We start from the raw sequence: 27,549 nt of genomic DNA, 5'->3' as shown, positions 1-27,549 counted from the left end.
ATTACCAAAGGAAGTGGTTACCTATTTTATTCAAAAAGACACTGATTAAGATAAAGGTCATTATAATTACCAAAGGAAGTGGTTATCTATTTTATTCAAAAATATGAGTTCTTGTGAGAGAAGTTTTTAATTTAAAAGGTGATTAAGAAGAAGTCCAGTGTGCTATTCAAAATGTTGTTTTTTTAAAAAAATCGCAGCATACATCCTTCATTTTGGAGGTGTTAATTCACTAAATAATATCACCACACATTTTGTGGTGGCAGAAAACTGGATTAACAGCCCAGTTTAAATCTAGCTCTTTCTTGCATGCTCTGAAAGGAAGCTAATTTGGTAGAATTCCTTGTTTCCATTTTTCCTAGTGTGTATTTTATTAATTTGTTTCAGTGTATTACAGTATGAATAATCTTGCAAATGAGTTTGGCTCCAGACTTCAATGAGTATTTTATATTTCAACAGAGTGTCAGACACAAAAGTAAAGATAGGTTAAATTCAGTAGAAAAAGAAAATATATGGATGAATTACATTTTGTAAAGAGATATTTAAAGAGGTAAATTGACCCCAAGCCTTGCTTTCAGTATGTAAAAACTACTCTTAGGGAGATGTTAAATACTAAAATTAGAAAGGAACTAGAACAGAGTAGATAGACAGTTTGTGAAGTTCTAAATATACCGAAGAGTATTATTATTAACTGCTCTATAATCTGTCTATCCATCTTTCTGTATTAGGCCCCAATCCTGCAAATACTTACACAGATGTGTAACCTTGCTCATACGATAGTGTCTTTGCAACTAGTTAAATACGCAAAGTTATACACTTGCACAAGTGTTTGCTGGATCACTTCAGGTCATATGCTGGCCCTGTGGAAGTCAATGAAAGTTTTTGTGTTTTGTCTAGCACAGTTATTGTAGTATCTAAGGGTTTCCCATATCTGCATGGCAAGGAGAAATGTGTGAGTAACTGGTTTTTTTTGGTGACCAAATCAAAGAGTATATAAAAGCAATTAATTTCAGGTTGCCCTAAGACAAAATTTTTTGAATTTTTTTGGTGAACTGAAAATGGTGAAAAAATTCCATTTTGGGTCAGATTAAATGTTTTATTAGGGATGCAATGAAATGTTTCATTTCATTTTCAAGTTTTTACCTTTTAATATTTTTAATACAATTGAAGTAAAATTCAAAAGTCATTTTGAATCAAAAAGTAAAAATGTTCCTTGTTAAAATGTCACAACAAACTATTTAGACTCTTTCAGAATTCTGGGGTTCTTTTTGCAACTGAAAGAATTCAATGAATTCTACAAAAATTAGCAAAATGCTTTGGTGGACCTAAATCTGAATTTTTCATTGAAAAAAAAATTAGTCAAAATTGTTTTGCCCAGCTCTTATCATGAGTTCCCTGCTGGACCTGAGTGAGGTTTCTGCTCTTCTTCCTTGCATGGCTATAGGAAACTTTGTTTGAGATATACACTTTTGTTTCTACCTGTAAGTTCTGAATTTTTGAACACTTGTCTTCTGGTTGTTAACGAGTCCCACTGTGGTTCAGTTCACTGTATAGCTCATACTTTGGATATGTGTGTGCTCTCTGGACTCTTTTTCCATCTCTCTTTGATTGCATGTTACTTAAATGAAACATATGAAAACCATAGGGTTAGTATGAAAAAAAACAAAACTCCATAAACAATATGATATAGTTGGGTTGCCTCATATTTGACAGCACAGTTCTATCTTCAGGTACATCAGCACAGCTCCCTTCAGTAACAATTCTCACATGTGTGTGAGCACAGAATATACCCCAGAAAGTCTTAAATGTATGTAAGGGCTTTTCTACTGCATGCTTTAGTCCACATCAGAGGGTGTGAATTTTAGTCTGCCTTACAGTGTTATGCACTAACTGACCCATGTGGACTCTGCTGGGTTCACCCTAAGAGTTCCGTAGTTCACATTAAGGAAGTACTGTTGGAAAGGGGACTATATTAACACACACTAGGGAACTTATATTGTGCACCAGCAGCCAGTTAGCGCATGACACATTTGTGCTGACTAAAATTTACACCCCTGTGGTGCAGACTAAGGCACGGTGCAGACAAGTCCTAAATAAAGATATAATTATATATTGACAGTAGTTCAGGAGTCATTCCATGTTTACTACACCCAAATTATCCCACCTCATGTCTAACTATGTAGTATTTGTCAACGGTCAGTATCTAAAGGTCTGTCTGCACACAATTTTTTGTCCGAATTTAACTAAATTAGTTGAAAAAAATGATAATGATTTGGGTAAATTCGTGCAACCTCATAATGTGGACACAGTTATACCAGTATAAAGATGTTTTTTATATCATTATAGCGTGTTTTGAAATACCTTTATATTGGTATAACTGCATCCACACTAGGGGATTGCAAACTGAGTGTAAAACTGTGCAAAAACTAAGCCCTCAACTTGTGAAGTGACCTTAGACTAAAGCTTTCCACAGAGGACCTGGCAAGTGTTTGTCTTACTCAAAAAGAATAATGAGAACTGATTCAGGAAGTAATCAGACGTGACCTCTCAAAAGTACTGCCCATGGGAATGATTGGAGGAGCCAAATCACTGTGAGCAAAAGTAAGAAGGCAGAGCAGCATTGTGATCTACTACTGCCCAGTGTTTACAACTCCACCCCTCCCCCAACATCTCTGTTGTAAATACAGTCTGACAACTGATCCCTTGGAAGAAATATGCAGCTTCTCCAGAAGGAATTACTTCTCTGACATCTCTGTTTTTTAAGTGATTCTGAGACTACAAAAAAGACCATGAGTTCAATATCCAGTTCCTTTAATTTAGAATAAAATTCATGAGACTAGAAGTTTGCTTTAACCTTGAAGAAGGAAGTCATCTCCCCTGAAGATTAGGCTTAGTGCAAGTGTGTGTTCACCACAAAAGGTGACTGGACGTTCCTGCCTCTGCAGTCTGTGTGGTGGAGGGGCCATCATTCCAAGCCTGCAAAGTTACAAACTTGATTCCAGAACTGCCCAAGACCTCCCTGTTTCTCTGACCACTCTTGGTAGAAAGATTTGTGGGTTTTTTTCCTTTTAGCAATTATAAAAAGTAAAAGGCCTAGAAAATGAGTCTTCAACATTTTAAAGCACACAAACATTGTCAGCAAAATGTACGTGTGTTTCAAATACGTTCCCATCAATTCACTTAAAACCATATGGATTAATTTATCCACTTAGAGAGCTGGGAAATCACTCACTCTCTTGCTCCATACCTCAAGATGTTTGTTCTTAAACTAGTGAGGTCGCTGATTTCTGATGTTCAGCAGAGGGCAGAATTTCCTATATTATAAACACCCCATTTGTCATTAAAGATGTTTACTTAAAATGTGAGATTTACAGAGTAACAATGGCTGTAGTGATAAAAACTATAACTTGCCATTATTAGTATATTACTTTCTTTTTCCTATTAAATCATAGATAAAACGTAATATCAGCAAATATTAACACCAAGATTCCCGAGACTCACAGCTTATCTTGTTTAAAGAGAAACGTGTACACATTTTGTTGATAAGATTGTAGGAAATATAACTTCCTGCCTGACTGAAAGCTAGTTTGGGACACTTAGTATAAACTTTGAGATCAGGGCCTTATTAGTTTCCATATGGTTAGTAATGTGTGGAAGGTATCATTGCTGAGTTGATTATAAAATGTGGCAAAGAGAACAAACTAATTTATTAGGAGTATTACTTTCCCCACTTTTCTAACAGGGGTCTGACATTAGAGTCATATGCAGAAAGGAGAATTCTGCCTGAAGGAAAGATTTGCATTGCAGCATAGGAGTCCTGTGTATAAACATATAGTAAGCAAGTTTTTCAGTTCACAGGAAATATTTGAGCATTGTTGTGCTTCACTTTATATTAATTAAACCACACACTGAAAATGTACATTGAATCTAACCAGTATCCACCCAGCAACTCTTAAAATCATCTGACATTGGATCTTTGTGCAAGTAAAACATAACATGCCTAACGTTTGAATTTTTTAAATTTTATTTTGAATGCTAGTATGAAGAAGGAAAAAAGCGAAGAAAACCCAACTACAGCAGTGTTGATCTTTCTGAGGTTGAGTGGGAAGACAGAGATGATGTGGTAAGTGATTTGTTTTAAGGCCCTGTCAGAAGAGATTGTTGTATCCCACTACTGTACTTGGTAACTGTTCAAGTAGTCAGCAAAGAGGCCGCCTAACTGCTCCAGAGACAGTAGTCCCTTTTTACCTAATTACGAATTTTATTTACCTTTCTTTCTTTCTTTCTTTCTTTCTTTCTTTCTTTCTTTCACATATGCATGTTTCTGTCTCTCTGTGTTTGTATCATCTGTAAAATTCATCACCTAATTTTAATATTCCATGCATCCCATTACGAACCCCAGTGGCACTGTGCTGGTCACCAGGGATCAGTACCTCTGTTCGGGTCTGGCCCACCTATCAGATCAAACTGAGAAATCTGGACCAGATTTTGACTGCTCCACCTCTCTGGAGGAGCTCTCTTGGCTCATGCTGCCCTTAGAAATAAAAAGAACAAACTAAACTAAATTAAAAAACAAACAAAAACAGATGCTGGAGTCTGTTTAGATCACAGAAGCTAGCATGGAGCCCCTATCAATGATTTACACCTAACACTTAATTTCAGGTTTGAAGAACATCAAACAAATCAATTCCTGCTATCCTCACCTGTGCCATGCACAAGATCCCTCCAAATATTACCCATATTTCTCTTTCCACTCTGTAATTTACCCTCTGTCCCGTTCTTAGTTACCTTGCAGGCTTAGTCTTTTTTGCAGTACTGTATCAAAAGCTTTCCTTATGTGTATGTCCATGGCTTAATCTTTGCCTGGTCCTTCTGTTACTTCCTCAATAAATCTGATTTGTTAGGCATGATTCGTTTTGTGTGAATCCTTGCTGACTGTCCTTAATTAAATCGTAACTTTCCAGGTGCTCCCCTTTCTGTCTCTGTTACTTAGTTTTTCCCATAACTTCACCATTGCCAAAGTCATGCCTGCATGTCTGTGTTTTCATAGATCTTTCCTAGATTACTTCTCAAATATCAGTAGCTTCTCTTGAGTCCCTCATACTTCTACTGTTTCAGAGAGGTTTTGAATGCACACACTGAAGGTTCCCATATTTACTTTGTCATGTCCTTCTGAAATCTGGGATGAATCACAAACATCTTCCCCAGGAGTTTTGTCAGACTTCAGATGTACTAATTTCTTGATCCCTTTTCCGACATAAGTCTATATTTTCTTTTCTCGGTTGCAAAATATATATCAGTTTCTGCCACTGCCCATTCCCTCCTTTTGTGAATAATGAAACAATTCATTTGTGTTTTAGCAATTTCTTTCTTTCCTGTTGATAGATTGTCCTCATTGTCTCTCAAGAGGCCATACTGTCTCCATATTTGAGTTTTTGTGCTGACTTTACATGAAACCTTTCTTCTTATTTCTTATGTCACCTAGTGCATTTTTCTTCGCCTTCACTGTGTAAAATTTCCTCTTCATGTTTTCATATTCTCTAAATGTCCTTCTGTAATCTCTGAAATCCTTTGTTTTCTACATTGCCTTTTCCTTATCCTTGATTACATATCACTCTACCTAATTTATCTATGACTAATTGATGTTTTTAAAAATATATTCCCAATGTACACGTTTTATTAGTAGACTGAACATGCATCCTTTTAGGCATTCATGAATCTGTCTTTTTTTTTTTCTATTTCCCTTCTTTTATCCTATTTTGATTCCACCCAGTATTTCCAGTATAATTCTATAATTTCTTCTAGTTGGTTTATACAGTTTTATTTTCTCATTTGTGTTCTCACTTTAGTTGCAATAAATTCCACACAACTCTAGTTGGTGGTTTCAGTTTTTTGTTGTTGAACACAACCTGATTTTAGTTCAAAAAAATTTAAATCAATGGAGCTCTGCTTGGATTCTGGTTTTGTCTGAATATACAACAAAGCCACCAAAGCGCCTGATAAAACTGGCAGACGTTCATCTCTGTGCACTGCCTATGGATTCAATTTTGGGCAGTTCTGCAAGACCCAGAAGACTTATCATGCGACCAACAGTCACCAAAGTTTCCTTACAAAACCAAACCAAAGTCTGTTTTGTGTCTATCCAGAGACAGCAAAGAGTTTTATTTCAATTTTTGATGAAAGGTCCATGGGGCCCAAAAAAGGTTTGGACTAAACTCTGCTAGTTTTAGTTTTTAATGTTCAAACCTTGAAACAAGCAGAGTTTCCCATGGTTTCAGGTTTCAAAAAAAAAACTAATAGTTTTCTTAGTACTACTAATAGACTAAATTGAGCAAAAAGCTTGTGGACCGGGTCCAGGTCGGCTCCCAACATGTAAAAGTGAAAACTAGATAAAAAGCAAGAGGATTTAGTTTTGAGGAATACAGAATACGTGACAGGAAATATATGGGCTTAGTACTGTAGCTTTGGACCACTAGTAACCACAGTCTTGGATACTCACGCATAATATATACACATCAGAGTAACTCCCTTACAGGGGTCAAATCTACCAGGTTCCAGAATCATTACAATTCATCATCACATACTTAAGGAAACCAATCCTCCTTCAAAAGTTATCTCATCAATAGATACCTTTTTTATACAACAGTGGCCTACAAATCTACTAGTAGATCATTAGTCACCAAATATTTTTTGAAAAGACAATATGTTAAATGTTGTGGAAAAAGGTAGTAAAACTCCAAATGCTGGCCTAATGCTTTGGCAGCGCCACCTGCAACTGGAAATGTTCTTGCAGATGTCTAAATATGAGAAAACACAAAGTGAAAATAATACTTTTATAGAAATTTTTGTAACCAAGCCCAGCACTGCTACAATTTTATTGTGTAATGGGAGATGAGTGTGTGTGTGTGTGTGTGTGTGTTTAATATAACTATACATAACACATTTATAAGAGCTTCAGATACACAGAGGGGCAGAAAGATCAAGAAAAGGGATGGAGGAGGAGCAGTTCAAAATAAGGAAATGCATGATGAAAGCTATAGATAGAACCATTCTTAGCAACATGACTAGAGATAAATAGAATTTTAAGGTTTGGGTGGACTTTCCTGATCAAAGTAATGACCAGTCTAGTGTTGCCAACTTTCTAATCGCACAAAAATGAACACCCTGCCCTTGCCCTTCCCCTTCTCCGAGGCCCCGCCCCCACTCGCTCCATCCCTCCTCTCTCCGTCGCTCGCTCTCCCCCACCATCACTCACTTTCACTGGGCTGGGGCAGGGAGTTGGGGTGCGGGAGGAGGATGAGGGCTCCGACTGAGGGTGCGGGCTCTGGGGTGAGGTCAGAAATGAGGGGTTCAGGGTGTGGAAGAGGGCTCTATGTTGGGGCAGTGGGTTGGGATGTGGGTGTGGGATGAGGACTCCGGCTGGGGGTGCAGGCCCTGGGGTGGGGCTAGAGATGAGGAGTTTAGGGTGAAGGAGGGTGCTCTGGGCTGGGGCATGGAGTTGGGGTACAGGGGGGGAAGTGAGGGCCCTGGCTGGGGGAACAGGCTCTGGAGTGGGGCCAGGAATGAGGGGTTTGGGGTGCAGGAGGGGGGCTCTGGGCTGGGGCAGGGGGTTGGGATGTGGGGGAATGCGGGGTGAGGGGTCCTGGTGGTGCTTACCGCGGCTCCCAGGAAGCGGCCGCCAGGTCCTTGCTGCCCCTAGAGGCATGGGCGGCCAGGGAGGCTCCATGTGCTGCCTGGGCGCCACCCCCGCAGCTTTTATTGGTCATGGTTTCTGGCCAATGGGAGCTGTGGAGCCAGCCCTCAGGGCGGGGTCAGCGCACGGAGCCTCCCTGGCTGCCCATGCATCTAGGGGCTGCAGGGACCTGGAAGCTGCTTCCGGGAGCCGCATGGAGCCCGGGGAAGCAGGGAGCCTGCCTTAGCCCTGGGCCTCCACCATGCCGCCGACCGGACTTCTAACGGCCCAGTTGGCAGTGCCGACCAGAGCAGCCAGGGTCCCTTTTTGACTGGATGTTCCAGTCGAAAACCAGACACCTGGCAACCCTAGCCTAAACCCACTCTTTATTTAACCCGTCTAAGGAATATCCAGAACGTTTTGAAATGTGGTGTTGTTTAGTGTTGTTTTTTTTAGGAGATTATTTATGTCACCATCCCCTGGAACAAAATGTAGCCCCTTCTTGGTAATAGTAAGGGTCAGTGAGGCTGCTGGATGTTTCATTGGGGAATTAGAGCTTTGCGATACAGTTTGCTGACTTGAAGGCAGCATGCTGCTCAGCTGCTCAGAAGGCCTAGGTTTGATGCTCTTGTTTCTCCCTGTGCCAGACCAAATAGGCGTTGTTTGCTCAAGTTCAAGAAAAAGTAAAGAATTAGCTTATTCATACAGCTGCTTGTAATCATGTAACATATTACTGGCATATTTTACCCCCACAAAACACTTCTGTTGAAGTTGTGTAAGAGAATTTTTCACTAGTTACCACATTGACTTAATGATTTCACAGTTTTCCAAGCACGTTAAATGATCTCATACTTTAGCGTTGAGATTGTGTTGGCTGACAGAAATAATAATACCTAGCTCTTATATAGCTTTTTTTTTCAGTAGATCTCAGAGTTTCACAATATTTAATGTATTTATCTTCCCCAAGCCCCTGTGACATAGGGTTTTTAGATGGGGGAACTGAGACATGGAGAAGCTAAGTGACTTGCCAGTTTCACACAGTAAGTGTGTGGCAGAGCAGGTATTTGAACCTTGGTCTCCCAAGTCCTAGGCTAGCACTCTAACCACTGGACCTTCCTTCATCTCTCAGTAGGACACAAAGACACATAATAAAGGGCATACTTTGTAATACAAAAATGTATACAGTAGACATAAATTAGGAGCTATCCTGTGGCCTAGTGAGGAGAAGGTAGCAAAGCTGAATTTAGAATGTTGGTAGCCACAAGCAAACAGATTCAGTGGAGGTATTTTTTTCATTAATTCATTTCTCAAGTTATAGGAACCGCTATCTTGATCTTACTGACACACTATTAGGAATAGAAATCTTGCAGTATTTTTTTTTCATGAAGTTACTTCTTAAAATTCTTTTACTATAATTTGTAGTTGGACAAAGTGTGTGTGTGTGTGTGTGTGTGTATATATTTTTTGAAAAAAGTTTAAATGATGTTTTGAGTGTCTATAGCCATCTGAGGCAGTACTTGCTTTATATACTCAGAGCAGAGATGACACTGCAGAAGAGTTGAGAAACCAGATTATAAATCCAAGAAATGTACTTTTAGAAAGCAAATAAATAAAGACAAATAAAATGCTAAATGTCATATTCAGACTTGATCATAAATGCTACTAGAGTTTTTGAGGCCCTGTTAGTAAATCCATGACTTGCCTGAGGTTTGTGGGAGGAATGGGTCCTAGATAACTGCAGGCACCAAAAAGGGGGAAATGAAAAACATGTTAAAGATAAATGAAACAGTTCTTTAAATGTTAGAAAGTAGATTGTTAATTAAGACCAGCTCTCCAAGTCCAAAACCACAAAAGCTAAAATGGGAAAATATTTCCAGAATTGCCTATTATGTATTGTTAAAAAAAATCTACAGTAAAATATGTGCTTTATTTTATGCATGCCTCCAGCTAAAAATTATTCTTTTACACTCACTAACAGGAAAGTAAGACAGTTAACTTCAATCTAGACAGCCTAGAATTACATTTAAAGAGCGCAAACATTGCAGTTTTTGATAGGTCAGCCATGCTCAACTTCTTTTCATGAAAATATAAACAGATATTTCACTGACAAGCTTTGGCAGGCCCTGCTCATTCTAACTAACCAGAAAAGCCTGCATAGCACCTTGATACGGTCACATTTGCAAATTTTCATTGAAATCTGTCCTCATTGACCGATCTATCATATGTGGCATGTGGTATTGGAGAAGGAAAGTGATGGACGTTGCTATAACACTATGTACAACATTGTTTCCAAATATTGTAAATAGCAATGATTTAAGAGAGATTGAAATGCTCATTTCATATCACACTTCTGCATTTATTTATTTATTTGATTGTCCTTTATAGAACATAGTTTAGTGTAAGAACTGATTTGCCAGATAAAATATAATACTATATCTGAAAATATGGTAGCTCATCCGCAGAGTGAGCAAGAATGAATAAGTAATTAGTGGGAATCTGTAATGAGAATTATGTTTATGAAGTATTTAAAACAAATACTGTTATTGCTTACTAGACACATATCCACAAACAGAACAATATTTTAATTTAAAATATATCATAAAGATACCTTTCCTAAGGTCTCTGTGCCTGTGCCATTAATTAAAAATACAACAGGATAAGAAAGTATCAGGAGCTTCTAACCCTAAACCGTTAAATAAACAAATACCACTTCACCTTGAATCATCCTTTAGAATATGTGCCAACTATTTATGATAAATTATCTGTTCGACCTTGTATTTAGCTGTAACACTGTTGAGTATCTTTCCCAGACCTGAAGAAGAGCTCTGTGTAGCTTGAACGCTTGTTTCTCTCACCAATAGAAATTGGTCCAATAAATTATATTACCTCACCCAACTTATCTCTAATATCCTGGGATTGACGTGGCTACAACAACACTGTGTACAAATACACAAAACACACCCAGACAATACTCACATTACTCCCAAATAGCAGCTCTTATCATATTTCTCCATTCCCAAAAACCTGGCTAGACAGCTCTAAAATATTGAACTTAATGGCCTATTTCAAATAAACAGACAGGGGTAGTAAGTTACAAAGCCAAGGGCTCCTCAGAAAGAATGCCCTGCCATTTGTTCCTCTCTTACACTGAGGGGGCTCCAGCCCAAGCACCTTGAAACAGTAGACTTGTGACAGTATGGTACTTCAGGAAGGCATTCTTGGGCTACTTAGGACTTTACAGGTAAAAATCAATACTTTAAACTCCACACAGAATCTGTGAGGCAGCCAGTGCAGATCACAGATCACTGCTGTTGTGTGTTCCTGGTGAGACATTGCTTACCTAGTGGATTGGCCAATCTGTACCGGTTTCAGTTTCTGGTTTGATTTAAGGTGTAGCCCAATGTAGAGCACCAAATGGAAGTTGAAAGAAAAATGAAATAGCTGTAGTTATTCTTTATTACTTTGCCATTGAATGGCTTGTTGACATAGCTGAATCACAGATTATTTCCCTCCTACCGGACTGCCTTATCATAACACCTCTAACAGACACACTTATTGGAAGTGCAGCAGTAATTGCTGAAAAATTGTGTTCTAACCATATGAAAACAAAGAACTGCTGTGACCAAATGAAAATATTTGGGAACTTTGGGATGTGAAAATTACTAAAAACACACATGAAGGAAGTGACAAAAATGTTTTTCTCATTTCAGCTTCGAAATGCAATGGTGAATCGGAAAACAGGGAAATTTTCTATGGAGGTGAAGAAGACAGTGGACAAAGGGGTACAATGTATAAAATGTTCTTCCTGCTAAATGTAAAACAAATAGATGTTTAAATGATCATTGAAGATTATTTGGAATAGATATGTTTCACTAAGATTATTTTTCTCTTGCCTTTAATAATCCTGAGCCACTCATGTACCTTTTATGTCATTATTAACCTTATCACAAACTAACCATTTACTCTTTTACAAATTTCTCATAGCAAACTAACCTTGTTTTCTTTTCTCTGACTTTCTTGTTCTGAATCTAGAAACGGGTATTGGTGATGACAAATGACTACTATTATACAGACATCAGGGGTACTCCTTTCAGGTAGAACTGACCATAATAAATGGACATTTCATCAGACTCATTGTACTTGCATTTGTACAAAGCTTGTGAGTTTATTAAAAGAGCATCAGCAGGAGCTCACAATAAAATATTCCTGGACAATGCTGAAAATAGCAAAGAAAAGAGGCTTTCCAGCATTCCTTTTACCTTTTCCAGGGATGGAAAGTTTGTGCAAGCTCACATAGGCAAACTCACTGTGTTTGTCATGGCTTACGTTTCATTAAAAAAATATTCAGTTGAGGTTTACATTGAACGAGAGGTTTTTGCAAGTACTCAGAGAGCTATAAATACTATAATCCATTTAACTAACTACATATTGAGCCCCATTTTGATTTTTTTTCCACAACAAAAATGCAATATAAATGGAGGTAGTATTTCACTTCCAATTTGAGGTTTTTATATTTTGTTTCCCTGAACTATCTTCAGTGTATTTGTACAACTAAAACTGAATAAGTCAGCCATATTATTTTGGCATGGGTTTTAACAAAAATGGCAAGAAATCGCTAACTGAATGCCCAAAATTGAATTAGAAATAATCCGTTAATAAAAGTATATTTATGGTAGCCTATGTTCAAAGAGGGAAGCTGATAATTGCAGAACTCTACTGAAATATTCCTGTGAGCCTGGCCACCCTCTTAGCACATATGACTGTCAGAAGGTATCCTGCATTGCAGCTGCATGAGTTCACTAGAAAGTGGGAGGCACTTTTGGGGTTGCCTCCCATGCACCTCTTCACTCCTGAGCAACCCAGTGATAGATTTCCTTTTAAAAAAAACAAACGGATTACTTAATTTTTGGAAAACTTTAAATGGAGCTAAATAAAGTCAATGAAAAAAATATATAAACAGGCAAAAAATGTGAGCAGCAGAAAAATTACATTAAGAATTTCTTCCTGACACCTTTATCATGTTCTGATATTTCTTTCCTTTCACCATCTCCATTGGCTCCCACACTTTGTAAAATTTCTCAATAGCTGAGTCTGATTTGTAAAGAGTTGTCGTCCCCATTGTAAGCCTGTGTGGGCAAGTTGAGGATTTGGATGAAGAATGAGCATGCTGGGTGAATAGTTGTGTGCTTAGAGTGGCTTCTTTGTTAGTTTGCCAAAGAGTGAATGGTTTGCTGCACCTCTAAGCACACATAAATACAACCAATTGTTGCTGGCATATCAAACCCCACATGACCTCCATATTCTATGATTCTATGGCATTCAAAGTAGCTAGTTGAACAATAAATATAATAGTGGGGTTTTGGAAACAAACTGTTTTTTAAAATTTGCATAGTACATGAACTGGAATTGTTAGCAAGGCAAAATAGCTCTCAGTCTCTGCTATTATTTGTGCCACAGATTTCAAGGTCTGCTTTATTTCTCTGCACAGTTTAGGTGTGGCTCTCTCTAGAGGACATGGCAAATATTTCTTCAGAGGGAACGTAACTATAGAAGAAGGTAAGATACCATTTTGTGATGCTTACACAATAGTTTTATTGTTGATCTTAGTGGGCCTAAAGCTTGTGCATCTCTCACATGGTTTCTCTGAAGATTCCCTACCAGGATTAGATCATTTCTGATATTCTTGACATTTAAGAATTTTCATATGACATGTAATCAGAATGCGTTTACGAATCTTCTTTTCTGGAAACGTCCCATGCTGAAGAATCACTCAAAGGCTCGTATTTGTTGTTAATAATCCTTATAGAAGAAACTTCATGCTAATTTCTGAATCAGGATATTGGATACATTTAAAGTAGTATTTTGTTATGCACAGAATACAGTGTAGTAAGCCTTATCACCACAAAATTTAGAGCAAGTCTATGTTAATCAACTTAGAATTAGGTCTAGAGCTGAGTGCTTCTGGTTTTGATATTTTGTTTGCTTTTTATTAGCAAAACCAAAAGAAAAAAACACTTTCTTCTTTCTGGAGCTTTAATTTTTGGTAAATTCATTAGTGAAATGGATGAAAGGATTAAAATGATGATCAAAGAGCTTTCCTAGAAGGAGAGGTTGGGTGAGAAGAGGCAGCTGTGTGGGGATGAGGTCAGGCATGGAAGTGGGTGGACCTGCACCTATATGGAATACAGTGTGAGAGGGTCTTGGGGAAGGGAAATCAGGAAAATGAAGGAACAGCAATAATGGAGGGAGCTATGTAGGCAGAAGGATCCCCAGGAGCAGGTAGGTGGTTACCAACATATAATGGCTGTAACGGTATGCTGGCCATTCACAGTGGAGGAGCCTTGTGCTGGGAGAGTGAGGAGAGAAGTTGTAGTGGTAGCTCCAAATAATCAGCATTGTGTGGAAAAAAAGGTTAAAAAAGGAATGCTTGCTGCTTGTCCTTAAGGCTTGAGGAAAAACACCAAGAAGATCTGGGTTCAATTCCCAGCTCTGCCCGCAGACTTTTTCTGAGACCCACAGACAAGTCAGTTCATGTTTGTTCCCTACCTCACAGAGTTGTTGTGAAGGTAAATACATCAATGTTTGTGAGGGACTCAGGTACCATATAAGTATCTAGAAAGAAAGGTAGCATGGTGTGAGTATTGTAAGTCTTTACTCTCTGAGCTGGTCCCAACACACCTCTGACCTATCTTCCTTCATCCAGTCCCACATCTCGGCCTGTGTGTCTGACATTTGCTCTTGGATGTGTCATCATCACCTTAAGCTTTAACATAGCCACAACCAAACTCTATTCTCCCAAACACTCTCCAGTTTTCTGACTGTATCACTCTGGACAATATTGCCATCCACCCAATCACTAAGGACTGTAATTTTGGATCCTACATCTGCTGTCACATCAGATTCAAGCTGTTTGTCACCACTTTCAAAGCTCTGTATAACTCTATCCCTCCCTACTTACCCAAGCTTTTCTCACTTTGCATCACAATTCTGCCCCCTTCACTTAGCTAATGTCCCTTCCCTCATCTGTCTTTGTCAGCTTCTCACATAAACAGCTGCATGTCCCCTTTTTTTGTATTTTATCTTATCAATGTCATGAACTTCCTGAGCTCATTGCAAGTCCTTTACCATATGCACGTTTAAGCCCTCTTAAAGATCCACTTTGCCATGCTACCTACAGTTCATATTGTTTACATGTGTATTAAGTAAAAAAGAAAGAAACAAAAAAGTCAGTTTCTGGTTCCCTCTAAGTAAATTTTCTTTCTTTCTTTCTTTCTTGTAGTGTGAGCTCTTCAGGCAGTGACTTTTCCTACATCTCTTTCTAGAAAATGTCTGATGCTGCCATCAGCATAATACACAGTAATAATAAATTATTGCCTGAATGTTGAAAACTTGGACCTTAAATTGGACCTGCAGAGCATATGTGCTCACATGTAATTGCATTCATAAACCCCACATTTATGCCCATGGTTACTTATGTACTTATATCTTCATAGGTAAAACTCAGAGTCCACATTATGAAAATTTAGCCCATTTTGCTTTATCGCATGGGACCGACATGCCTACATTTACTGATATGAGATTAAGAGTTTTCAAATTCCCCAAATTCAAATTTATGGTTCTATATAACTAATAATACAGTACTGATTTACAGGCATCTCCATGAAGTGTTAATACAATAGACCCCCTTCTAGACTATTCTGTAAACTCCTATTCATGTTCATGAGAGCATAGCATCGTTTTGTTTAAAAATATACTATCATTTCTGAAAAAAAAGGTCTTCCTTGCAACTCTAGATTATGATGCAACATAAAAGGCGTTTATTAAAATAACAAGAGCACGGGAATTTAAAGTTGTCTGGTATTTTACCTTAATGCAGCTCTTTTTGCTCAGATCTTCTTCAGATCGCCAGACATATCATATAAGCTTAAATATCTGTGCACAAACAAATGATTTTATTCCAGGCATTTCATCCTTAACGCTCATTTACTTGGCTCTTGCCAGTTTGTCAGACCCTGAAGTGTATGTGAACATAGTTTTCTGTGATTTATTATGCTGTGGTAATAATACTCCTTCCAAGAAGGAAGAGTGTATGCTCTGAAGTGTATGTAAATACCCATCTGTTACCTAGACTGCTCCCTATACAACATATTATTATTCCTGTTTCAGGTTTGCATGATTTAGAACACCCTGATGTATCTTTGGCAGATGAATGGTAAGTCTTAAACAAAGCATGAAATTGGTGCCTGTTACCCTTCTTTGTTTAATATTGTTTGTGCTTACTGTGCCCAACTCTTCACATTCAAAGACAAAGAGAGATCATGCTTATAAATATTTACATTGTAGTATTTTGGCAACATTATGTTCTCAGGTCATATTGCAACACTGACGTACATCCTGAACACCATCAAATGGCTCAGCTAGAAGCTATTAAACTCTACCTCATAGGAAAAGAGCCATTGCTTCAATGTGAGTATGTTAAATATTTTTATACTGATAAATTTCATAAACATTCCCTTATCTAAACAATGATTGTATTTAAACTTTACATAATAAAATGCTAATTAGTTGAATTGCTGATTTGGTTGGACAGGTATGATTAACTGACATCATCTTGCAAATTCCATATTTACTTGAGAGTATAAGACAATCTATTGGTTTAGTACTTACATGTATTGATACTGAGATATTTTACCATATATAGTATTGACAAACCAAACACTGGATTTCCAGTTCACACTAGGCAGCCATGCTATCTTGTGTCATGGTCTCCTCAGATCTTATTAATTAAGGATGGTGGGGCTGAGACAGTACTTGGATGAGACTTCTAGAGAAAACACCACATGCTTCAGGAAGTGATGATGGTGAACTTTTAGGGAGATGGTACTCTTCCTGAAGAGTTAGAAGAGCGCCAATACTACAGTCCTGTAGAAGAGGCAGGTTGTCCTTTAGATGAAATGTAAACCTGAGACCTGGAACTCTCGTGATCATTGATCAACACACACAGTAAAATGACACAGAGATGGATTTAAGTAGCAGGCGGCAACTTTATTAATTTAATATTGGGGAAGGTCTCGCTGCCCTGTTTCCTTTGTTCCAGGCATTTAAGTGCGTTCAATGAAAAGTTACAGGACTCCTGCCATAAAACTCATAACTCCCTCTCCCCGGCAAGGGGGACAGAGGGTACCAACTGAGGGACCTTGGTCTGCGAAGATTTCAGGTCTCCCCTTTTTCCATAGGCCCACGGTCCACCAACGAAATCCCAGGAGTTTTACTTCCGGGAGCTGATCCTTTTGGTTGATTTGGGTGGGTCATTTTAATATGCTTGATAGCTTGTTTTGCAAGAGATTGAGCATTAATCTGGGGTCTTGCACAAATACCAGCATGAGAAATTGCATTGTATTACCTAAACTCCCATGTCACTTCAAATGGATAAGGTATTCCTCACTTCCTAATCTAACTTTGCTGCTGGTGCCATTGTAAAGGCTGCCAGTTTCACAGAAGCACAAAGCATGAGGGAGAATTGTGGTGGTGGTTGAAGTGAAGTAATTTACACCTTTACATATTTAGCTTGTAATTCTTTGAAGAGCCCATATGTTTAAAGTAGATGAAATATAGATTGAATATAAATAATTAATACTATTTATGTGTGATTCACCTAATAAAATATTTTGATTTGACTCTTTTTTTCACCACACATATAATCTATTTGTTGCTATTGATTTAATACATTTTCATAGGTGATAAAGAATTGATACAAGAAGTTCTGTTTGATGCAGTGGTGAGTGCACCAATAGAAGCTTATTGGACCAGTCTAGCTCTAAATAAATCAGAGTAAGTAAATAAATACATATGCACATTTTAGTATAATAAAAAAGTATACGCTGGCACATGTAGTGAAATATGATTATGAAATATGATTGAAAAACAACTTATCAATTTAAGAACCTTTTACCCAGATACGGTGTAGATGGGTGCATTATACATACCTATGTAATTGGGCTGATCAGATGATGAAAAATTGTGGGTGATTATTTGTTCATCTTCAAAAGAAAATTTTGAATCAACTTTGTGAGTTCATTTTCTTCAAGCGTTTGAGAACTTGAACTTCACTAAAGTGAATGAAAAGCAAATGTAAAACATTTAAGCTTAAATATTCACTTAATGCCAATTTGCAACAGATTAGGCACTTTTAAAATTTGCAGTTTGTGCCGTCTTGGTTAGTTTTTGAGATTATACAATCTTTAACAATACAGAATAACATGAAACTAGCAAACAATGTAGGAATTGAAAATACAACACCGTATTTGGAATTATTCTCTAAGAAATTAATGAAACATTTCTAAAAATGAATATATTTGTGAAATTTGTAATTTGTTTGAGAATGGGTTATGTACATAAAACAGTGAAATTAATAATATAAATTATTCATTGCACATTATTCACTCAGACTTTCTAGACATAAGTCTTGGATATGAAAGCATATAGATTTTAAAAATTTCTAAAACCAGATTGGAACTAAATGCTCTACTGTACAGTACATTAGCTATTCCTTTATTTGAGCTTTTACACTACATATGATACACTTAAACTATAGTATTATGCAGAGAAATGTGAAATATATTGGGAAAATAGGTAATTTGATTAGCAAAGCCTATGTGAGCTATCATTGTAGAAAGGGAATTCTGGAGACTATCCAGATGAGATTTGGTTAAGTTTGTACAATTTTCTGTGTTGTATGAAAAAGCCTGTTATTGTAAAGCCACATATAATACAGTGAGGTAATTAGTTGAGGTTGGTTTGTAATTACTAGGATTGTGATTTTTCCATCTCCGTTTTTAGGAAACTGTGGGTGAAAAGAGAAAATACCATGGAAATATAAGTTTTTTTCTGTTTAAGTCAAATGTTAAAAAAAAGATCAAAAGTTCGTTTAAAAATACACAACAAAAATCCAGCCTGAAAAAGTGTTTTAATTATTCTACCTATAAAATTAATTGTGTTTATATTGTGCACTGAACTGATAACCAACTGGGGGTTAGCCAGTCTACTCTTAAGAGATAAGAAATTATTTCCTATGACTGCCACTTGTGTTAATATACCCTAAGCTTTGAGGGTGAAATTCGCACAGCAGAATAAGGTCTTTTGAATCCTCCAACACAATGGAACTACAGCTATTCCACTTCATGCGTGGAAGGCAACTTCAGAGGGTGTGTACAGGGAGACTCTTATACCCCTTTTTATATCCTCTCTGCCACTACAGACACAGTTCATTGTGGAGGAATAGGGGATTGGAGGCTGGCAGTGGGAGGGCCAAAGGTATAATTGGTTTTGTGATAATGTGAAGCCAATGGCTACAAATCCAAAGAGATGATCATAGAACTGAAAGGGACTGTGAGAGGTAATCTAGTCTAGTCCACTGCGCTTATGTCAGGACTAAGTATTATCTAGACCATCCCTGATAGGTGTTTGTTTTACCTGTTCATAAAAATCTCCAATGATGGAGATTCCACAATCTCCCTAGGCAATTTATACCAGTGCTTAACCACTCTGACAACTAGGAAGTTTTTCTTAATGTCCAACCTAAACCGCCCTTGCTGCAATGCAAGTCCATTGCTTCTTGTCCTAACCTCAGAGGTTAAGAAGAATATATTTTCTGCCTCCTCCTTGTAACAGCCTTGAAAACTGGGATCCCACTGGATATGCCCTTCCAGCTTGACTGTGAACCACTGATAAATATTCTCTGGGAATAGTTTTCCAACCAGTTATGCACCTACCTTAGAGTAGCTCCATTAGGTTGTATTTCTAGTTTGTTTATGAGAAGATCATGCTAGACAGTATCGAAAGCCTTACTAAAGTCAAGATATACCACATCTACTGCTTCCCCACATCCACAAGGCTTGTTACCCTGTCAAAGAAAGCTATTAGATTGGTTTGACATGATTTGTTCTTGACAAATCCATGCTGACTGTTACTTATCACTTTATTATCTTCTAGGTGTTTGCAAATTAATTGCTTAATTATTTGCTCCATTATCTTTCCGGGTACTGAAGTTAAGCTGACTGGTCTGTAACTCCCTGGGTTGTCCTTATGTCCCTTTTTTATAGTTGGGCACTATATTTGAGGTAGTGGGTGAGCAGGGTTTGTAGTCCCTATCCCAGCCTAGGACCAGGATGAGTGACCATGAGGAGCTATACTGCTAGTTACCCACACCCTTTCTTCCCCCAGTCTTCATGTAATTCCACCGCACAAATCCATCTTGAAGAAACAAATTTCTTGCAGTGGCCAAATAACTTTTCAAACTATGTGTGTGTGTGTTTTATCTCAACAAAAATGAGATATGTCTTTCAATAAATTTAAAAATAAGAGGAATGAGATCAAAAATGCTCTTTCACTAGCTCTATCTATTTACTGTTTAGAAATGTTTATCTTTGCTTGTGTGCTGCTCTATTTCAGAAATTCTGACAAGGGAGTGGAAGTTGCCTTTCTTGGAACCCGGACGGGTCTATCTCGTATCAACCTGTTTGTGGGACCAGAGCAACTTACTAATCAGTAAGTCACATAACTGTGCTGAAGGAGCAGGTGGGAAGGCAAGAAATTTTTTAGGAGATACGCTGTTTTTTTCTTCCCCAAAGTTTCACACTGGCAAAGCTAAATACATAGAATAAACAAGAACAGTTCTTGTAGTCTTCTTTAGATTTTTCTGTAACTTTTGGAACTAGTTGGTGATATTTTTCACCCGCGTATCAGCTATAATAGGGGCCTTTTTTCAGTCCATATATTTGCTTTTTTCCACCCTCCTGGAGTTAGACTCACATCCTGATTATTCAGTGCAAAACTAAGAAGATACTGGAGCTGCAGAAGATGGGGGAAATTATGCAATTTTTTCTTAAGCCCATCCCAAAACAAATGTCTTGAGGTGTTTCCAGCAGTTATTCATCCCAGTTGTGGAATTCCCTCAATTGAAGGTCTGTAACACTTAGTGTGCTGATATTGCTAAATCAAAACTTTAATTTTACTTAGTCTGTAATGCCTTTGGCTCACAAAATGGTAGATATGCATTATGTCATTTGTAACATACGCAAGGATACTTCAGTTTGAAGGGTTGTATATAGATTGACCACTGTCTCATATCTCAGTCTAGCATGAGATACTTGGACAGAAGATTACTATGGCTTCAAAGTATAATCTATGCCATTCAACCCTGCTCTTCAAGTATTTTATAACATTAAATTTGGAAGAGAGAAAAAGCCATACAAAAATATTTTTTAAAATGTAATCACAATGCTCATTTTAAAATTCCTTAATACTGAATATTGTACAGTGTAGAAAGGAAAATAATTCTCCACCAGTTATATTAAGCTTAGATAATATAGACAATAGGATCATGTTGAATATTATGGGAAATGGTTTATCTGTATATATTGGACTCTTTTCTAAACAACGTAGTGTCAGTGTGATTGTTTTATACTTCGAGTAAGGGCAAAACTTAGTAAGTATGAGTAATATGAATATTTGGGATTGTTGTTTAGTTTTGTTTAGAGATTAGTGCAGGGGTGTCAGAGTCAGGAAATGTTCATTCTATGCCGATCTTTGCATTGGCTTGCTGCATGACTTTAAGCAAGACACTTACACCCTGTGTGCATCAGTTTTCCATCCGTTTAAAATGAGGAAATATAAAATACCCCCATTGGGATTCTCTGATGAAAGCTGCCATAAAAGGGTCCAACACAAATTAAAGTCAATGGGAGTCCTTCCATTTACTAGTGTATGTTGGATCAGGTCCCAAGGCCCAAATTCATAAAGGGGCTTAGGGTGTTGCAATACTGAGGTTGCAGCACCTAACCTTTAGGTGCCTAGTCACCTAGTGGAATCCACAGACCCTAGGTTAGGCGAGGAATGTTAGGCAGCTAAGTACGGGATTTACCAAAGCTGACACACTAGGCGGGGAGCTGCCTTAAATACCCAATATCACATGCCAAGAAGAGGGGTAACTACTAAGCCATGCCCCTCTCAAGGAGTTAGGTGATACATCTGGGCTGGAGGAAGGTGCCTATCTCTGCTTGGGCTCCACAGCCATAAACCCTTTCCCAGAGTCAGGCACCTAAGCTGTTTCTTGTAAGAATGGTGGCAGCACACCCAAACTGTTCCAAAATGGCCTGGTGGAGGAAGAGGTGAAGAGGAGAGGCAGCAGCCTCTCGTATAATATTTAGCTCACTGAACTTTGGGATATTCTGGTGTGGGTCTCTCTCAATCTCTCCTCTCTGCACTGGGCCAGAGAGTGAGTGAGTGACTCTATAGTCCAGTTGTTGGGTTTCCCACCTCTCAGGTGAGTGCCCTATGTTCAAATTCCTGCTCATTATCAGGGGTCTTCCACGTCCTGGGTGAGTTCCCTAACAACTGGGCTAGTGCTTATAAAGGAGTTCTCTTTCCATCCCTGGCTGTTTTGTGTATAGTTAGGCATGCTCCAAGCATACCTACTGGATTGGGCTCTTGAGGCAAGCAAAGTGGGACAATGTCTAGTTTCACCTGGTTTGAGGATCTTTGCTGGACCTTGGGCATAAGATAGACACTGGCCAGGACTGAGGCAACAGTGCACATGCCCAGAGGCAGAAATTCCCCTCAAGGACTTAAACAGTGGAAATTTAGGTCCTAAGGGATTTTAAGCATCTCCAGGGCTAGGCAGCAGCTTAGTAGATATTTTGAGTATCTCAGCACCACCTAAATTTTGGACTTGGGCATCTAAAGGAGGAGTTGACACCTAAGTCCTTTTGGGGATCTGAGCATAAGTGCAAAGGTGTTATAGCAACATGTTAGTACTATTTACACCATGTACATATGAGAGAGAGATAAACATTCAGACAGTAACTTGAGAGGTTAGCTGTTCACAATAGATTAATTCCCACAGTTAGCATGAGACAGAAGTTGGTGTTTTAGGGCTTAGATATCATAAAGTAAAACCACACAGAATTATCTATTAAAAGTCAATTTTCTACTATCTACTCACATATTTCTATTCTAATCCTGTACAATAACCACAATGACCAAAAAAACAAAAACAAAAAAAAAACCCCTCAAGCCATTACTTTGACATATATTTTTATTTACTTAGAGTCCAGTCCTGTTCCCTCTGAAGTCCATGGCAAAACTCCTACTGACTTCAGCAGCAGCAGGAAAATGCCCTTAATTTTTATCTATTTGAATACGTCATATTATTAGTAAATCATGTTGATAGTATAACTGTTTTTTATGCTCCATCCAGCATCTACAATCAATACGTCAATCCTTTTAAGAGAGCCAATAATATTTAATGTAATTCTGGGGAAATCAACATTAGAGCAGTGTTGAGCATTGTGTAGGAAGAGATACTTGTCTTCTCTTATAGTTAAATATTCCTCACCATTAAACTGCAAAGACAACAGTGGAAATGAATTAAAAAGCTGAATCATTGGTGTGTGAAAAGGTTTTAAGAAAGAAAGTATTCATTTTGACCTCCCTAATACATCTTTACTCAGGATTTGTCTTTAAGGACTTATTTCTATGGAACTGCAATATGCGTGTGGAACATACTGATTTCAGTGCCAGAAAATGTTACGCAGCAATTTTTGGAAGTATGTGTTTCTTAAAATGAAGCTCTCTGAAATAAACGTCCTCTAGTTAGTGTAGTTTATTGCAAGAGGCTCTGTGTGTTGCAAACGTCAGGTAACATGTATGTGTTTTGTGCAAGGTAATCTGATGATCACTAAGGATTTCTGCATGGTATTTATCTGAATACACAATATTGTTGTTGGGTGAAAGATTTGTGAGCTGGAATCAGTGGCCTTGCAGCTTGTGCTGCTGTTGTCCTCCTCCAGCGCACTGGAAGCAATGAGCATGGAGAAGATAGTTGCATTTTTTCTCATATGACCCCTCCCTTCTACCTCAGGCACCTTTCCCTGACATCCTTTTTTGGGGAAGAATATAGCCAAGTTCATTGTTCACCCCTCCCACTATATCTTCTTGGGAAGAACAGTTATTAATCATGTTGGCCTAACTCAAGACTTGAACTTGGATTGCTTGAAACAGTTGCCCTCACTCGTTACAACATCTCTTCCACCACACACAGCTAGGTTAAAAAGTAAAACATTATTTGAACAAGTTGCTAGAAAGAAAGGCATCTTTTTTAATTTCTACAGTAATACAATTTTCCACTTGACTTTGGCTCAGTTTTTTACCCCTTTGCCCACCCTTCTCTGCTTATACATAGCAGGGTTGCTATGAAATTTGTTGTCTGAGAAGATACTGCAAGTATATCAAGAATTATTCAGTGATATATTAAACTCTTTTACTGCACAAATGATATAGAAAAGAACCCAAAAGAGGAGTCCATTTTCTTTCCCAAAGACTAAGATGCTGTTTTGTTTTGACTTTCAAGCTTGAAATGTTTTTGTGATATACAAAAAGCAGCAAATATTTTCTTCTTTCTTCTGTTTCAAGAGACTTCCTGACAGCTGAAGACAAAGAGAATATTTTTAATGCTGATCATTTTCCACTCTGGTACAGAAGAGCCGCCGAGCAGATACCAGGCAGCTTTGTCTATTCAATCCCATTTAGTACAGGTCTGTAAATTTGTCATATTTAAATTCTGAAGCATGCATAACATTGGGAAGATTCCACATATGTTGTTGTATTCAGGAGAGGGTATTGAACTGAGTTTCATCTTCTGAAATCTGCACTGAAATTTTCACCAAGTTCACAAATCCTGTAATCAGGCATTGTGGGGAAACTTAAAGTGTCACTGCCTGTGCACTTTTCCTGAGCATTAAATTCATACGAATATTTGATAATTTTCAAACTAAAAATCTACAGCTGAACTTGCTTACACTGCAGTATGTTTTGATTTTAATAGCTTTTTTTTTTACACCTTGTAGAAACAGCAAACAAAAGCAATGTGGTGACAGCTAGTACTGCCATTCAACTTTTAGATGACAGAAAATCTCCAGTGGTTGCAGGTAAAATTGTTTGTTTATTCCTATATGTAAGCAGTGTGTGAATTCTTTACTTTTTCAGACTGTTCTGACTTAATGGAAATTTCATGCAGAAAGAACAATTGGAAAGAAAACATCTCAAGTGCAATTGAATGCCCTAAAGCCTAGGTCTTTGCAGGCCTCCTCTCCCTAAGAGCTTGAGTCTGTGTTCGTTGGGCACCCAAGCCCCCCCTGTAAACTGCTGGGTTGAAATAGCAGTAATAACACAGCAGTAATCAGCAAAGATTTTGCTCATAAGAGCAAATCTTCACAATTATAAACCAGAATGAGTTTTCTTAAGCAAAACAAATGTAACAAAAATCTCTCAAGTATAATAGGATTCATCACATTCTTCAGAATTTGGAAAACACTCCCAATAGTTCGAGACTTAAGGAACTCAATCTATTCAGTTTATCAAAGAGAAGGTTAAGGAGTGACTTGATCGCTAACTAGAAGTACCTATATGGGGAGCAGAAATTTGGTAATAGAGGGCTCTACAGTCTTCCAAACAAAGGTCTAACAAGATCGAATGGCTGAAAGCTGAAGTCAGACAAGTTCAGACTAGAAACAAGGCACAAATTTTTAACAGTGAGGGTAATTAACTATTGGAAAAACTTATCAAGGGTTGTCATGGATTCTCCATTACTGGACATTTTAAAATCAAGTTTGGATGTTTTTCTTTGGAAAGATAAGCTGTAGTTCAACCACAGCTATTGGAAGTGAAGCAGGAATTAATTCAGGTCCTATGGCTGAAGTTATGCTGGAGGTCAGAATAGGTGACCATCATAATGGTTCCTTTGGTCCTTAAAATCTGTGAATATAGGTGAGGAACTCTGCCTCCCCACAAGCATTCTCCCATCCCTACAAGCCCTTAGCTGTGCTTTTCAGTTGTCTCTTATTTGGTTTGAATTCAAATTAATTTAAAAATTAGTTCTTTTGGAAATTTTTCTCCAGTATCTGAAATTTTTCAGAAGTCTTTTTACTAACAAATGTCTGGTATGTTACAGTTCACACATTCAATATAGTTAAACTTCATTGCCAGCCACCTTCAAATCCAAGAAATTCAAGAAATTAGGTTGTAAGTAAGCAAAGTTATCAACAATTGTTTTTTCCTGTCTTTACCATTCTAGTCACAATTTTCCTTTTCTCAAATGGCCGCTATTTCCCATCATTTACAAAAGATCTGATACTACCCAATGAGATGGATATTACTAATACACTCAATAAAGTTGAGCATTACTTTACTGAGGAGGTGTTCCTTGTAAAGATGGCTACCATTTCCGATAACTGAAAGCACAGACTACCGCCTAGAACCTGACCCCCATTTCACTAGAGTACTTCTGCTGCTATATTTCTCAACCTTCAAATCTGCCAGTGTGGGACATCAAAGTGTGTGGAAAATTGATGGAAATTGGAACACCTGCACTTTGTTGTATGTTGCACCATTATTACCAGCTTCAGTAGTTTTCCACTATAAATCCTCTTTTAACAATATTTTCACACTATCAATTAAATACACCAGTTTCTTTTAAAAAAAAGAAAAGAATAAACGTGGAAAACAGGAATTCTAAGTCCATCCATTACGTGGGTCATTAGCAGCATTTGAATCCAGCTCTTTCATATCCCAATCCCAAGCCTTTATCAGAAGTAACTTCTGCTTTTGTGTGGAGCAGCCTCTAAAGGGGAAAGCAACACTCATTTTGCCAGTGGGCAACACAGCACTAGAGTGGTGAGAATCAGGACTACAAGATTTTATTCCTATCTTTGGAAGAGGAGTGTGGTCTAGTGGTTACAACCAGTGTGTACCCAAGCACGTAGATTTGGCAGGTTCTTTCTGAGAGGCGGTGTGGCTGAGTTGAGAGGTTGGAGTTATCATATTAAAGATCTAGGCTCTGTTCCCAGCTCTGCTAGAAGTGACTTACACATACTTTCGATTACCTCCTTTGTAAAATGGGGTGGCTGGTATCTGACTGCCTTCTAAGGAAGGGGTATAAGGCATGAAGTGCACACAAATATAAACATCAATGTTTTTAAGAGCTGAGATTTTAATTTTTGATGGGGATCTCTTCCTCCTTTCTCTCCCCACCAACTGGGAGTCTGATTCAACTGATATGCAGTATATTTGAGAACTATACTTGTTATGTCAAAGTGAGGTTGCCCCTCAGCAAGATGGTCACCTCTTGGTTCTTGTTTCCAATGGAACTGAAGAAATACATTGCTCTTGGAAAGAGGGCTGCTGTCTATTCTGCGAACCTCATCTCAGTCAAAGAGCAGCATCTGGAGTTCCCAGGTGAGAGAACTTTTGAGATCCAGTGTTAGGATGCTTTCTGGCCTCTGCTTTATACTCTGCAGCTTTCATGGAGGCTCCTCCACCCTGAGGAATTGTGGTTGGCCCAGTGGAGCAGATGTGGCCATACACAAGCCGACCTCGCCACAGGAATGCAGGAACATTGAGCTGGAGAGTGTAGAAATAAAACTAATTTCCCTCCACTTCACTCACTCTCACACACACACACTCACACGCATAATTATCCCACCCTGCCCCTCTCTACCCCTTTGGCTTTCTTTCCTATCCCACTGGAGGGAAAGTTGGGGGGCATCCCTACCTACCCCAAACCACCCTATATTTATCATATTAAGGTAACGCAGGAAATTCCATAAACAAACAAAAAATAGTTTAAATGGGATGCAATCTGGTTAAATGAGTCTTATCCCCAGTACACAATCCCTGAATAGTAAGGATAGGCCAAATAATGGGACACCTATCAATTATTCTCTAAAGCTCAGCATATCCCCACTGATGAAACAGATTCCACAGGATCACAGGAAAAGTGCCCTTCTGCCCCCAGTTGATGAGAAGATACACAATTCATTGTTCTC

At 38.2% G+C, this 27,549-nt stretch overlaps 1 protein-coding gene across 1 annotated transcript in view; it reads left to right on the top strand.

Annotated features, from left to right (window-relative positions):
* The window catches only part of CACNA2D3 (calcium voltage-gated channel auxiliary subunit alpha2delta 3), a 734,667-nt gene that overhangs the window by 577,741 nt on the left and 129,377 nt on the right, over positions 1-27,549 (top strand). Inside the window, exons 18-27 of the mRNA XM_024221093.3 lie at positions 4,037-4,120; positions 11,380-11,451; positions 11,702-11,763; positions 13,158-13,225; positions 15,836-15,881; positions 16,038-16,135; positions 17,407-17,500; positions 20,120-20,215; positions 24,140-24,261; positions 24,574-24,654. Of these exons, the coding sequence (XP_024076861.2) occupies positions 4,037-4,120; positions 11,380-11,451; positions 11,702-11,763; positions 13,158-13,225; positions 15,836-15,881; positions 16,038-16,135; positions 17,407-17,500; positions 20,120-20,215; positions 24,140-24,261; positions 24,574-24,654 (823 nt within the window). The remainder of the gene's footprint in view (positions 1-4,036; positions 4,121-11,379; positions 11,452-11,701; positions 11,764-13,157; positions 13,226-15,835; positions 15,882-16,037; positions 16,136-17,406; positions 17,501-20,119; positions 20,216-24,139; positions 24,262-24,573; positions 24,655-27,549) is intronic.

Source organism: Terrapene carolina, unplaced genomic scaffold (assembly GCF_002925995.2).
Source record: "Terrapene carolina triunguis isolate 2854851 unplaced genomic scaffold, T_m_triunguis-2.0 Scaffold89, whole genome shotgun sequence".
NCBI lineage: Eukaryota > Metazoa > Chordata > Testudines > Emydidae > Terrapene > Terrapene triunguis.
This window is presented reverse-complemented; position numbering and strand designations above follow the sequence as displayed.